The 12374-nt window shown below is 52.0% G+C and overlaps 5 protein-coding genes across 5 annotated transcripts; 1 reads left to right on the top strand and 4 right to left on the bottom strand.

Annotated features, from left to right (window-relative positions):
- Positions 1-236: 236 nt before the first annotated feature.
- Positions 237-2182, top strand: Aud_009174 (putative acetamidase; the record flags this gene model as incomplete). Its single annotated transcript, XM_043294034.1, has 7 exons — positions 237-669; positions 728-840; positions 887-1110; positions 1171-1445; positions 1499-1674; positions 1731-2013; positions 2067-2182. The coding sequence occupies 7 exons, from the start codon at positions 237-239 to the stop codon at positions 2180-2182; spliced, it is 1620 nt and encodes a 539-aa protein (XP_043149969.1).
- A 106-nt stretch (positions 2183-2288) lies between these two features.
- Positions 2289-4169, bottom strand: Aud_009175 (indolepyruvate decarboxylase family protein; the record flags this gene model as incomplete). Its single annotated transcript, XM_043294035.1, has 2 exons — positions 2289-3848; positions 3918-4169. 2 exons carry the CDS (start codon positions 4167-4169, stop codon positions 2289-2291), a joined length of 1812 nt encoding a protein of 603 aa, XP_043149970.1.
- A 607-nt stretch (positions 4170-4776) lies between these two features.
- On the bottom strand, positions 4777-6828 carry Aud_009176 (tetratricopeptide repeat protein; the record flags this gene model as incomplete). Its single annotated transcript, XM_043294036.1, has 2 exons — positions 4777-6585; positions 6658-6828. 2 exons carry the CDS (start codon positions 6826-6828, stop codon positions 4777-4779), a joined length of 1980 nt encoding a protein of 659 aa, XP_043149971.1.
- A 478-nt stretch (positions 6829-7306) lies between these two features.
- Aud_009177 (nucleic acid-binding protein) lies at positions 7307-8446 on the bottom strand (the record flags this gene model as incomplete). Its single annotated transcript, XM_043294037.1, has 3 exons — positions 7307-7730; positions 7801-8223; positions 8373-8446. The coding sequence occupies 3 exons, from the start codon at positions 8444-8446 to the stop codon at positions 7307-7309; spliced, it is 921 nt and encodes a 306-aa protein (XP_043149972.1).
- A 355-nt stretch (positions 8447-8801) lies between these two features.
- On the bottom strand, positions 8802-11423 carry Aud_009178 (fungal specific transcription factor domain-containing protein; the record flags this gene model as incomplete). The annotated part of the gene is made up of 6 exons (XM_043294038.1): positions 8802-9119; positions 9180-9884; positions 9940-10713; positions 10767-10798; positions 10861-11083; positions 11139-11423. The coding sequence occupies 6 exons, from the start codon at positions 11421-11423 to the stop codon at positions 8802-8804; spliced, it is 2337 nt and encodes a 778-aa protein (XP_043149973.1).
- Between the last annotated feature and the right edge of the window lie 951 nt (positions 11424-12374).

Below are 12374 nucleotides of genomic sequence, written 5' to 3' on the forward strand. Positions count from 1 at the left end.
CACCTAGATCTGAGATACAGCTTGCCGTCTGGATTGGACGGAATATCCTCGGCGCAGGGGGACAAGGCCACACTCCCTGTTTATCTTTTATAGATTAGGATCAATCATCATGCAGCTACCCCATTATCGGCAAGCAAGGGCGTCTATGGACAGCGGTCCCGTCAACTTTCCATATCTGCAACGCCTCGATCCATCACCTCTTACACAAACTGATTAACATTATGACAATCTCACCAATGCCACATTGGAAATCATCTGTGCATCAAAAACGCGCGGCCCAACTTAGCGCCATCCCTCCCTCCTGGCGTCTCCCTTCCACAGTCCTCATTCCTCCCCTCCCTAACACTCTCGAAACCATCCGAACGTGCGGCCTCCTTTCTGCGGAGGAGCTTGAATGGACCGAGACTGACGATGTGACAAATCTGCTTTCCCTCGTGGCCTCAAGAGAGGTGAGTTCCGTGCAGTTGACCACAGCATTCTGCAAGCGGGCGGCAATCGCGCAGCAGATGACCAAGTGTCTGACGGAGATCTTTTTCGACCGGGCGTTGGCGCGAGCGAAGGAGCTGGATGATCAGTATGAGAAGACTGGTATCCTGACAGGACCTCTGCACGGATTACCAGTTTCCATCAAGGATCGGTTTGATGTGGAGGGGATGGATACTACGGTTGGTATGTTATTGCTGCTTGTATGGGACGTGGTTCTTAAGATTGATGGATGTGCGAACAGGATGGGTTGGCTTGATTGGAAAGCCAGCGCAGAGGTCCAGTTCCATCGCCAGATTGCTTGAGTCCATGGGCGCAGTGCTCTACGTCAAGACGAATATACCACAGTCTCTGATGGTATGCGTGCTGTCTCAGTGTGTCTACTCCTGCTGACGAGGCTCAGATGTCTGACTCGTACAACCACGTCTTCGGCCAGTCCATCAACGCATTTAACCACGAGCTCATCTCTGGCGGCAGCTCCGGAGGCGAAGGCGCCCTGATCGGTGCGCGAGGCAGTATTCTAGGTATCGGGACGGATATCGGGGGCTCGATCCGCATCCCGGCTGCCTTGCAGGGTCTCTACTCTATCTGTCCGACGGCGGGCCGTGTCCCGTGGGACTGTTCTTTGTGAGACTTGTTAAAGTCGTGCGTTCTGGAAAAAGAAGGGCTGACTGACGCGCCTTACAGCATGCATCAGCACTACCTCGTTCCCCCAGTCGCAGGGCCCATGGCTCGAAGCATCGCGACAATTGAGTACTTTATGCAATCACTTCTCGATTCGAGCCCCTGGGACATGGACCCAGGTTGCATACCCATTCCCTGGAGGAAGGAGTTAGCAGCCTTACCTGATCGCAAGCTCAAGTTGGGAGTCGTCTTCGACGACGGGGTGGTCAAGCCACAGCCGCCTATAACTCGGGCTCTACGCGAGGTGGTAACGAAGCTTGCAGCAGCTGGCCATGAAGGTATTTTTCGAGCTGGTGTCAAAGGAGAAGCTCAGGCTAAATCCTCGTAACAGTCATCGAATGGAGCACTACTCTCCACACACCAGGGACAAATCTTTGGAAGAAAGCTATCCTAGCAGACGGGGGCTCGCACTGCAAACACCTCTGCGACATTGTCGATGAGCCATTGATCGAAGGCATGGTAGTCGGGACTGCAGCGGATGAACTTTCCATTCTGGAACGGGAAAAGGTAGCTTATAGACACTAAATCAGGACCATCAAAGTCTACAAGCTGACGCTTTACAGCTCGAAGAAGAAAAGTGGCTCTTCCAAGAACGTTTTCTAAAGCAGTGGAAAGACAGCGGAATCGATGCGCTCCTCATGCCTGTAACGCCCTGGGTCGGGTACAAGCCGAAAACGTGGGTCAAGAGCGCCCAGTGGCTGGGTTATACGGCCCTCTGGAACCTCCTGAACTACGCGGCAGTGACGGTGCCTGTGACGAGCGCAGATCCGGCTCTAGATCAGCCCGGTCAAGATTGGCTGGCTCACACTCCTCGGAACCAGTCTGATGGGTTCAATCATGGCCAGTGTAAGTGATTCCTTTGTGCATCCAAGACTTGCTATGCTAATACATCGTGATAGACGACGTCGATTTGGTCAAGAATATGCCAATCTGCATACAGATCGTAGGAGGGCGGTTCGGGGAGGAAAAGGCTGTTGCTGTTGCGAAAGTGGTTGATGAGCTTACACATTCGTGACGGAAGTGTCATGAGAAATACTATCAGGGCTAACATCCTGATTTGCCAACTACGTTTACTATTGTTAGACTATGAACATTACAGTATCGAATTGAGATAAGTGTCATCACAATTTCGCCTGTCCTTCATGGGCATTCCCCTGCCAGGCAAACCCTATCTTCTTCCCAATGCCTGGTTCCACAATGACATTGACCACGGTGACCGTATCACTCAGGAATCCCTCCCGCGTAGCAGTCTCCAGCTCCTCTTCAGAGCGGACAAAGTATCCCTTCCCACCGCACATGGGACCGAATTGCTCGTAGCGAGTCTCGTAAAGGAGACTAGTCGACCGCAGGCCTTTTTTGCCGTCATCACGGCCGTCAGATTTGGTGTCGTTGGCCGCTGTCTGAGCCTGTAGCTCTTTCCATGAGCTCTCAGAAGCACTGTCGCCGTGGTATATGCCCGAGTTGTTCACCACGAAGATAAGGGCGGGGATTCTATAACGAGCCATAGTCTCAATTTCCATGGCGCTGAAGCCAAACGCACTGTCACCTTCAAGCGCCACTAACTTCTTCGGTTTGCCCGTAGATGCTGGAAAGGCGTTGTACGCCTCGTGAGCAGCGATGATATATCCCATTCCCACGCCCATCGTAGCATATGTCCCAGCGTCCAGACGCTGACGGGGATGATCCAGCGGGAAGACCGAACGGGAGATGTCCATAGTGTTCGCGCCTTCGGATACATACACGACGTTCCCGTCTTCATACGGCGCCAACGAATTCAGCGTCGTCTTGATAATCTGAAAGGCCCGCTGGTACGTCAAGGGGGAGTTCTTCGGCGTAGGCGTGAATGCAGCCTTCTGCGCCTTGGCTTCATTCTTCTTCGCCGACTCCGCCAGCAACGACAAGAACTGGCTCGGAACAGCCGAAGAGGCATACCGCCAGTTCGAAAGAGAAACCAGCAGCTGCTCAACCACCAAATCGATATCGCCGACGATCCCCAGCTCCGCAGAGCCCGCATTGCGACCGATCTCCTCGGCGCAGATATCAACCTGGATGATCTTCGCCTGGGGAGACCACTTAGGCGGCTCGCCAAAATGGAGAATCCAGTTCAGCCGCGCCCCAAGCACCAGCACCACGTCCGCGTGCTTCAGCGCCGTGCTCCGCGCGCTCGATACATTGAGAGGATGCGAGTCCGGCACTACACCTTTCCCCATCGGCGTCGGGAGAAACGGAATCTGCGTCTGCTCGACTAGCTTCCGGATCTCGCCCTCAGCCCTTGCATACGCGGCCCCCTTGCCGATAATCAGTAACGGCGCACGAGCCGCCTTGAGTAATTGCGCCGCCTTAAGGATCATTGCTGGGTCCCCGCTCGCCTTGGGAGGCGGCGGGACGAGGATGTCCTCCGGCTCTGGCAAGCGGAAACCAGGCGCCGACTTACCCTGGATCAGATCGGCGGGCAGGTCGACGAATGTCGGTCCAGGACGACCGTACCAGCATGTGCGGTATGCATTTTTCACGGCGCCGGCGACGAAAGCGAGAGACGGCGGTCGCACTGCGAACTTGGTGTGCGGCGTGAGGAACGAGATGGCGTCCATCTCCTGGAAGGCGCCCTTGGTGACGCCTGAGGTCTCCGCTGATCCGGCGAGTACAAGAAGTGGGAAGTTATTCGCGGAAGCATTGCCAATCTGTGCGTTACAGGAGAAATTGTCAGTCCCTGCTTGATGATTTGGTTTGGACTGGCCGCGCTCACTTACCCCAGCTAAGGCATGGAGGACTCCCGGTCCTCCAACGACAATACAAACACCAGGTCGTCCTGTCAGATACCCATAAACGCTCGCTGCATAGCTACATGCCTGCTCGTTGCGGAAAGCAATGAAGCGAATACCCAAGTTGATGGCCTCGTCTGCGACGTCAACAATTGGAATACCCACTAATCCAAAGATCACAGTGACGCCCAGATCGCGCAGCGTTCGGGCTATTAGCTGAGCACCGCTAACGACAGCCATCCTGGTGCTAGGTATAGTGACAATCCAATATGCGTCGTAGTTTAAAAACAAATATAAATATATAGATTTAAGCCCTTAAGATGAATCGAACATCTATTATGTATTAGGTATTAGATGAGTGATGGAAGGCCATCTCTGCAAAATTGAAGCTCTGGAGGATGGTGATGGATGAGGGGATGCTCTGGGGCACTTCCGAGGTTCCAAATGACGCAAGCCCGGAATGATTCCCGAGAAGTCAAGTCGTTCATTATCAACCAGCAAAATCTAAACATCTGTATCTTTTTGAACTTCCAAATATATAAATAATAATTAGATGGCTTATCATCAGCGATCATGTAGTCAATCAGCGACGGTAGACTGCGCAGCGAGACATACTACCACTGCTGGAAAAGAGACGGATATCAGCTTGCGGAGTATAACTAAGGATCTATTGCTCGACAGGGATTTCTCAAGGTATGAATCAAATTCGCTGCATGTTGACCTTGGGGGTACGAAGTAGAGACACATGGTATCCAACACATCAACTGAGACACGAAATAAATATGCCCGGTCATGCCAAATCTTGCCCGTCCGTTCTATAAGACAGAAAGCGCAGGAGGTATCATCCCTAGAACTCGAATTCTTTCCTGAACACATTCACATCCATCCCTGCGACTACCATATCAGCCAGATCCCGACGGCCCATCTGGCTGAATACACGCCGCAGCGTATCGTACAGGTTGGTGCTCTGGTTCTGGCTGATATGGAGCATCCGCTCAAGTTGTTCGTCATCAATACCGCCCTCACCACCGCCAACAATCTCGCGAGCTCGCTCCCGGCCTTCCTGTTCGACGACACGGTGCATAGACAAAGCACCTAGGAGGTGCTGTGCGGCCTCGGGATAGCAACCAATGTTGATGCAGGATACGCCAAGGTTGTACCGGGCACGGACAAAGTTGGGGTTGATTGTAAGAGCTTGCTCGTATGCCTGAATAGCCTCCTCTGAGCGACCGGAGTTGGCAAGTGTAGCTCCGAGACGGTTCCAGAGAAGGTGAAGCTGCTCCTTCTGATTCACAGTGCCCGACTCAGTAGATGCCAGCGCGGCGGAGAAGCAGTCGACAGCCTTGTCGTATTCCTCAGCACAGTAGAAGAGAACACCCAATCCGACTTGAACGTCTGGATCCATCTGCTCTCCAGAAGGTGACAGCTGGGCCGCCTTGATGAACAGATCGGTGACCCGTTCATGTAGAATCTGGCGATCTGTGAAGCCCAAGTCTGCGTCGGATGACAGATCTTTAGGATCGATGATCTGTGGATACTTGACAGAAAGCCAACGCTCGAGGGTCCGGTACGCTGTCGAGTCATAACCTTCGTTTGTATACGAAACAGCCAACCCCATGAGTGCGTCCAGATTGTTGGGATCGACCTTCAGCGCCTGTTCCAGGGCACGAATAGCAGGAAGCTCCTTCTCATTTTGCGCCTGTGCGGATCCCAGCATTGTCCAAGCTTGAACGTGCTGAGGGTCCTTCTGAACAGCCGCCTCGAACGCCAGCGCGGCCAAGGAAAGATTGCCGCCTTCGCGCATGATCTTGACGCCTTCTTCGAAGGGGTTGGCCACATTCCGGAACACGTTTTCCTCTTCGAACATGTAATCGCCCAACTGAGGATCTCGGAAACGCGTATGGAGATTGTCAAAGCCGTCCCACTCACCAAGGTCTCCCATGTGCATGCTGTCGTTAATATCGAAAGAGGCATCTTCCTCCGCCAGTTTCCTGCTTGCCGCCGATTCAGCTTGGACTCTTTGCCATACGCTCTCAAAAGCACCGTAATCTTGAGCATTACCGGTGTCAGTAGTGGGGACTGACCTATCGAGATCATTCAGCTCCGCCTCCATAGCCGCGTTGGCCTCATCGTCCAGGGTCTGGTTGCCCGCCGTCTCCATCTCGGCAAACTGTGCCTCCCAGTTCTCATCATCGAGCTCGACCATGCGGCCCTTGCCCTTGTCCTGAGTAGCGGCCTCCGCTGGCTGTTGTTGCATGCCCATGGGTGTATAGGAGGGACGCATCATGCCCATTCCTCCCATACCCATGTACCCCATGCCCATTGGACGCTGATAACCTGCCATCATCGGCGACGCGGACGTGGCTGGACTCGACGTTTGTGGCAGGCCGACCCGACTCTGTTGTTGAAAGCGAGCAAACTCTGCAGGTGTGAATGCGGACCCGTTGTTCATGAGAGGTCCTGTAGGGCCGGCAAAGGCAGCCTCCATCCGGGCATGTTCGCCAGTATCAAACTCAGCAGCCCACCCGGGAGACCCCGTCCTCGGCGGAGTGGTCTGGAAGTGATCTAGCTCGCGCCTTAATTGTTCCATCGCAAATGGTTGCGGTGCTGCCCCCGGAATCTGGCCTGGTTGTTGTGCGGCGAACTCGTCCATCATCTACTTAGATTACCAATCCATTGTTAGCTAGAATAACTAGCTGCGGCTTCAAAGAGAATGATATTTTCATACCTGATCCTGACCACCCATCATACTCCTCGACCGCATACTCTCCTGCATGCCCCCGGGACCCCTACCAACAAGGCGGTCCCGTTGGAGTGACTTGTCGTCCTGCACATGCTTTGTGAACTGTGTGAGCGGGTTTCCCGCGGTAGAGCACTCAGCGCCACCAAGGAACGACATGTTGATAAATTCGCAAGGAGCCCGTCTAAAAAAATAACATCAATAGTTAGGAAGGATTTGAATAATCCAAGATCAGCTTCAATAGACTGTAGGATAAAAGGAAGGAGGAGGATGGGGAGGTAGATGGCAACAGTATCTCCGCCAAAAACGTGGGGTTTGAAACCGATCGGACAGTTGCTGATGCCGAGGTCCGCTGATAAGTCACGTGATTTGATATAAGGATGTTCCTATCCATTATCTACTGTCCTACTCTGGAGTAATCATTACGCCAAGTCGTCTCATCAGGTGTAGGCGATTATTCAGATGTTTCTCACATTAAGAGATACCGAAGCTCTATGTTGTATATAATACACTTGTGAATGCCTGCTATAGTATACATCTTATGCAAAAACGTACATCATTCGTCGAATTTTTGCAACACAACCAAGCCGATCCCATAAAAAGAGGCAGAGCCCAACTCAATGAATAATGAGACTGATTAATGCTCATCCGGGACCTCCTCGATACGAGTACCTCTCCTGTTGGTATTGCTGTAGTCCACGCGGATTCGTCGACCGAAAGGTGCCTTCGCACTGAGAATCTCGAAAGCCTTCTGAGCACTCTCGACATCGAGGAATTCAGCATGAGCGAAGCCGCGAGGCTGCCCTGTGCGTCGATCAACCGATACCCGAACATCGATCACATTGTCGATATCCTTGAAGAGCTCGTTCAGATCCCGATCGGTCATCTCAAACGACAGGTTGCCGAGGTACAGCGTCTTCGAAACGGGCTGCAAGGGCCTGGTTCCGCCTCCGCTGCTCGCATATTGCGCGGATACACGGCGGCCCTCATAGTTTTGCAAATGCATAGCCTCGACGCAGCGTCTGGCGGCATCAATAGAATCAAAGTGCACGTATGCAAACCTTTTCGGTAAAACAAGACACATTGTTAGAATTCTCCTTTCCCGCAGAGAACAGTAGGAACTGGACTCACCCTCTGCTCATTCCTCGGTTATCAGTAATGAGATCGACTCTCTCCACAACACCAAACTTCTGCATGTGGTTCTTCAAATCTTCCGCCGTCACATCATAGAAGAGATTACCAACGTATACTGTCTCTTTAGGCGCGGGGGGTTCTGCCATAATTCGGGACCGCTTCTTAGATCTCAGACGCTGCGCATCGCGAACATCGGACTCCGCCGAAATGTCCGAAACATCATGATTCTCGTCCTCTGGTGAGCTCGTCGGATCCCGGCTGGCGGTGTTGTCGCTGAACCATCTCGTATGTAATGCTAATTGAGATTTCAGAGGGGATAATACGGGTAGAGGAACGCGAGGTGCGAGGGCCCTGGCTGACAGTGCCGGCGCGGTGACCGGCAGAGCCAGGAGGCGACTAGCTGCTCGCCGAAAGCAATGCCTGTAAAGAGAAGCAATCAGTCACGTCGTCCTTGATAGAGGAATATCTATCACAGCACTCGTATAGAACAAATAGGCCATTTCCTTACATTTTCTGTGTCGTGGTGAATTGAGTTGGGAATATATGACTGAGGGCAATGGCAGATATACAAAATCGCGTTCAGCAAAAAGTTCGCCTTATCGGATTTGATAATGTCACGTGATTGTGTCAGGTCACGCGCCATTATGAAACTGATGGATTTTATGAATGAGAGAATGGAGAGAATGAAAGGCTTGAACATTTTCATCAGAACTTTTCTTGTGCGAAGAAGAATGAAACTAACCTAGTGCCAACTACTGAAGCAGTAATTCACATTGAAATTCTGGGAATCGAGTGGAGAAACAGGATATATACAGCCTTCCAGATTTGTACATTTCCAGACATCCCCAACAACAGCGAGTGTGATTTGAGTCCCGAGGATACGCCACACCTCCAAAACCATACACCGGGGTGGGAAAAGGTAATCTTGCTGAAAAGAAATGAATCGCTGGACAACTGAAAGTTCAAACAAAGTGCTTTTGCGATCGACATGAGTACTATCATAAGGTGCCCTCGCCTGAAGCGTTGTTGCTTTTTTGAGAAGAGTTGTTGTCGTAAGGCCCGTTAAGGCCCGGACTCTCATACTTCACCGGGTCTGGCGAGAAGACATTGGAAAAGCGAGGCAAAGGCCGCATATTATCTGCAGTGTTGCCTTGCTGCATGGACGGTAATTGTGTGGTTGACAAGGATCCCTGACCTTGTAACGATGGGTGAAGTGGCGGTTGTGGTGATGGTTGCTGCTGCTGTCCATCGAACGTTGGCCACCATTGGTTCGGTATGTCGAGATTCGAAGTCTGAATATAAGTGTCCCAAGAATCCTGTTCGTGGGTGTTAGTAATGTCCAAATAATGTCAAGGCATGAAGAGGGGCAAGCGTACCCAATCCAAGTTCAGCTGCATATCAGGCAATTGTCCAAACATTGTGCTGAACGGGGACAGAGCTCCAGGAACCTCTGCCGAGGACCCAAATGCCCCCGGGGCAGAAGGCGTTTCTGACAATTTGAAACCAGTTTCATTGAATGCTGGGGATCCTGAGTTTGCGGCGCTCAGTCCACTGCTCAATAACCCCAAAGTCATTGCGGCGCTTTGCTTCTCGTCCTGAGGTTCGAAGGCCGGCGCAGTGGCATTACTGTCTGGAAACCCTAAATTCAATTTGGCAAGCATCACCCCGATAATGCCAGAGGCTTTCCAAGCTTCAAGTGACTCGTCACGAAGTTCATCCCAAATCTCTCGAGAACGCTGTAATGCCATGATCATCTCCTGTCGTCGCTCCCTGCCCCACGCAAAGGGGTCGCCGGAATCTCTTCCCCCGGCTTGCAGCTTGAGTCCATGATACAGGTCGAAGCAGACAATAGTTGCAGCAAGCAAGTAATCAGTGGAGCTGAGGGAATTTACGCGATTCTGTTTTGTGCGCAGACGTCCCGTCGGCCTTGACTCCGCGTGTAGCATTGACTGAAACTGCAGCAGCTCCATGGCTGAATCGATACAAGCCTTGCGTGAGTAGGTGAATCGGGGATTTCCACGGGCTAGAACGATGTAAGGCCGGTGGAGGACACACTGCGCTTTATGGTAGACGCTCATTATCTGTCAAGGATCAGTACTACAACTCACGGTATAATTGGCAATTGATTTGACATACACCGAAGCGCGACATAATCAGATTGGACGGGTCCAACTGACACTCCTCAAAAGGACGAATGACAAGGTGCTCCGGAATCAGGTCCCGAGCTCGGCGAAGCTCAGCATCCAACTCCATCACCTTGTCGTAAGATTCACTTTGCACGCTCGAGGTGAGCTCGGTGACTCGGCCAAATACGTACGCCAGACGGGCTTTGGCGATGAGGTAAGAGATAGGTGTCGGTTCATTCGGCGGTCGTGAGGGAGGAAGTTCCTTGCAATTTTCGTCGAAATCATCATCATACAGATTCCGCGGAAGCTCCGTGTCACTATCCACAGTGCGAATCATGCTGGGAAGCCCAACCTGAAACGAAAAGAGCAAATCCGATTGCCGCACGAAAGTCCATACGCGTCGGCGCATCTCACCTTGAAATGGGCTAATGTTGGGAAAAACTTTTGAGTCCCGATGGTAGCCCATTCTCATCGCTAGCCTCGCGACGACACCTACAAGCACCCAGACGGAAACATCTGCTTCCTTCGTTTGACGAAAGTCACCATGAAGATGGAAGATGAATGTCTCGATCAGGTAGGGATAAGGTTTGGTATAATCGGCCAGAGTCAGACATTGAGCGACCAGATTTCGAAAAGTGCCAGCCATGTCCAAGGACTTCCCTCGAAACTCGGGTGGCTCGTCCCCTTCCTGGTTATATGACAGCATCGCGAGTCGCATCATGGCGAACAGCATGCCCACCCAGACAATGCACGTTTGAGAAGGATCTTCCCAATGTTTGTTATACTGGGGAGGAAGTCAGAAGGAATAACCGCCTGCAGGAGAACATTAATGCTTACCTGAGCTTGAAACGTCGGACCGTGAAGAATATCTGTTCATGGTTAGTCATAGATGCATTTACATGCAAGGTTCTCTAGTTCTGTCGGTACTCACGAGTCGCTGGATCATAGCTATTGAAATAGCGAGCAATAAGCATATCTGTTGTATATCTCGAGGGAAAGGAAGACATAATCTCTGCGCGGCTGGCAGGCTTCATGGCCCCAAGAAGTAGCGTGGAGCCCGGGACATTGCTCGGCAGCTTGGTTGTCTTGAGCTTCTCGGCTTGCTCCTCATACTGCTTCTTGTGCGTGTGGAAGTAATTACGAACTTCGGCGATCTGTAGATTCATGTAAATAAAGAACTTATGAGCGCATGGTCAAGAGCTGACTCACATCGTTGAGGAGGGAAGCCCAGTGCGCATCGCTGATATAGTATGATGATTTATTGTTGTCAACTTTCATGATACCAAATGACTTGGTAACTTGCTCCGTATCGCTCTCCTCCGGAGCATTTGATGTCTCGTCGTCCAGATCGATGTCGTGACCCTGAATGAGGGAGCCCCCACTACTGCTGGTTCCGGAAATTGCTGCCATTGCCGCTGCCGGGCCTGCGGACTGCGATCCGTTTGTCATCAGGGACAGTACCAAGCTCTCGAGTCGGTCTATTCTGTTCTGCATATCGTCTGGGGAACTCGAGGCTGAGTTCTGTGTTGCATTCTTCCTTCGCGCGCTTGCTTGAGCATAGTTACAGGAAGAAGCATCGCCTCGCTTTACGCAGTTCTCGCATGGGTGGGCGCGGTTGCATTTCAGTCTTTCATGACACGGTGTTAAAAGTATGCTCTTCCTTCAGATAGAGGACAAAGGCGAAGACTCACTTTCTATGCCGGCAGGGGCCGCAAGAAAGTGGCACCCTGTTTCGCTTCCGGATGACCCTAAAGTGGCCTTCTGGCGAAACGGCGCCGACGCTCGAAGAGGTAGATGGTGGAGTAGGCGACATTTCGGAGATGAGACCTTGGTAAACGGTGGTGCTAGATTTGTCGATATGTATTCGCTCGTGGGCCAACTAGCTTCACGTCACGATCGGAAATCCAAATGAGCACGGCGCAAGAGCGAGTTTCGAACGAGACCTGGCACCAAGTGCTTGTCTGAGACTGGGGTATCTCAATCCTGGTGTGAATGTCCGTCCGGTCTGTGGCGCGCTCGATTTGAGAGGTACCTGACCAGAGGTGTGCACAACGCGGTCTCTTCGATTTGGGCAGACTAAATTTTCTCGAGATACCGAGAAGAGGGCGCAGGTTCAATTACTGCTGAGTTTCTGACAGCGTTTCGGCGGACGGTTCAGCAGCGAACAATGAGCCTGAATTGCTAAGCTTTAGTGGGGTTGATAGGTTGCGGCGGCGTTTCCTCAAGTCGAGCTTGTTGGTGATTTATGCGACACTGCTTTCCTGCTGTTGATAGCATGCGCAAACATCACAGATATGAAGCGCATAAGCTATTGTGCGTTAATAATAAGAATCGCAGAAGGCGACCGAAGACAGGGAAGTGATAGTGTGGATGGATGGGCAGACGGGCACAAGCGGTCGACGGGCTATCAAGTGATTTCGTCGAAAAAGGGGGGCGACGGACCAA

The sequence above is a fragment of the Aspergillus udagawae genome, assembly GCF_001078395.1.
Source record: "Aspergillus udagawae IFM 46973 DNA, scaffold_7, whole genome shotgun sequence".
Classification (NCBI taxonomy): domain Eukaryota; kingdom Fungi; phylum Ascomycota; class Eurotiomycetes; order Eurotiales; family Aspergillaceae; genus Aspergillus; species Aspergillus udagawae.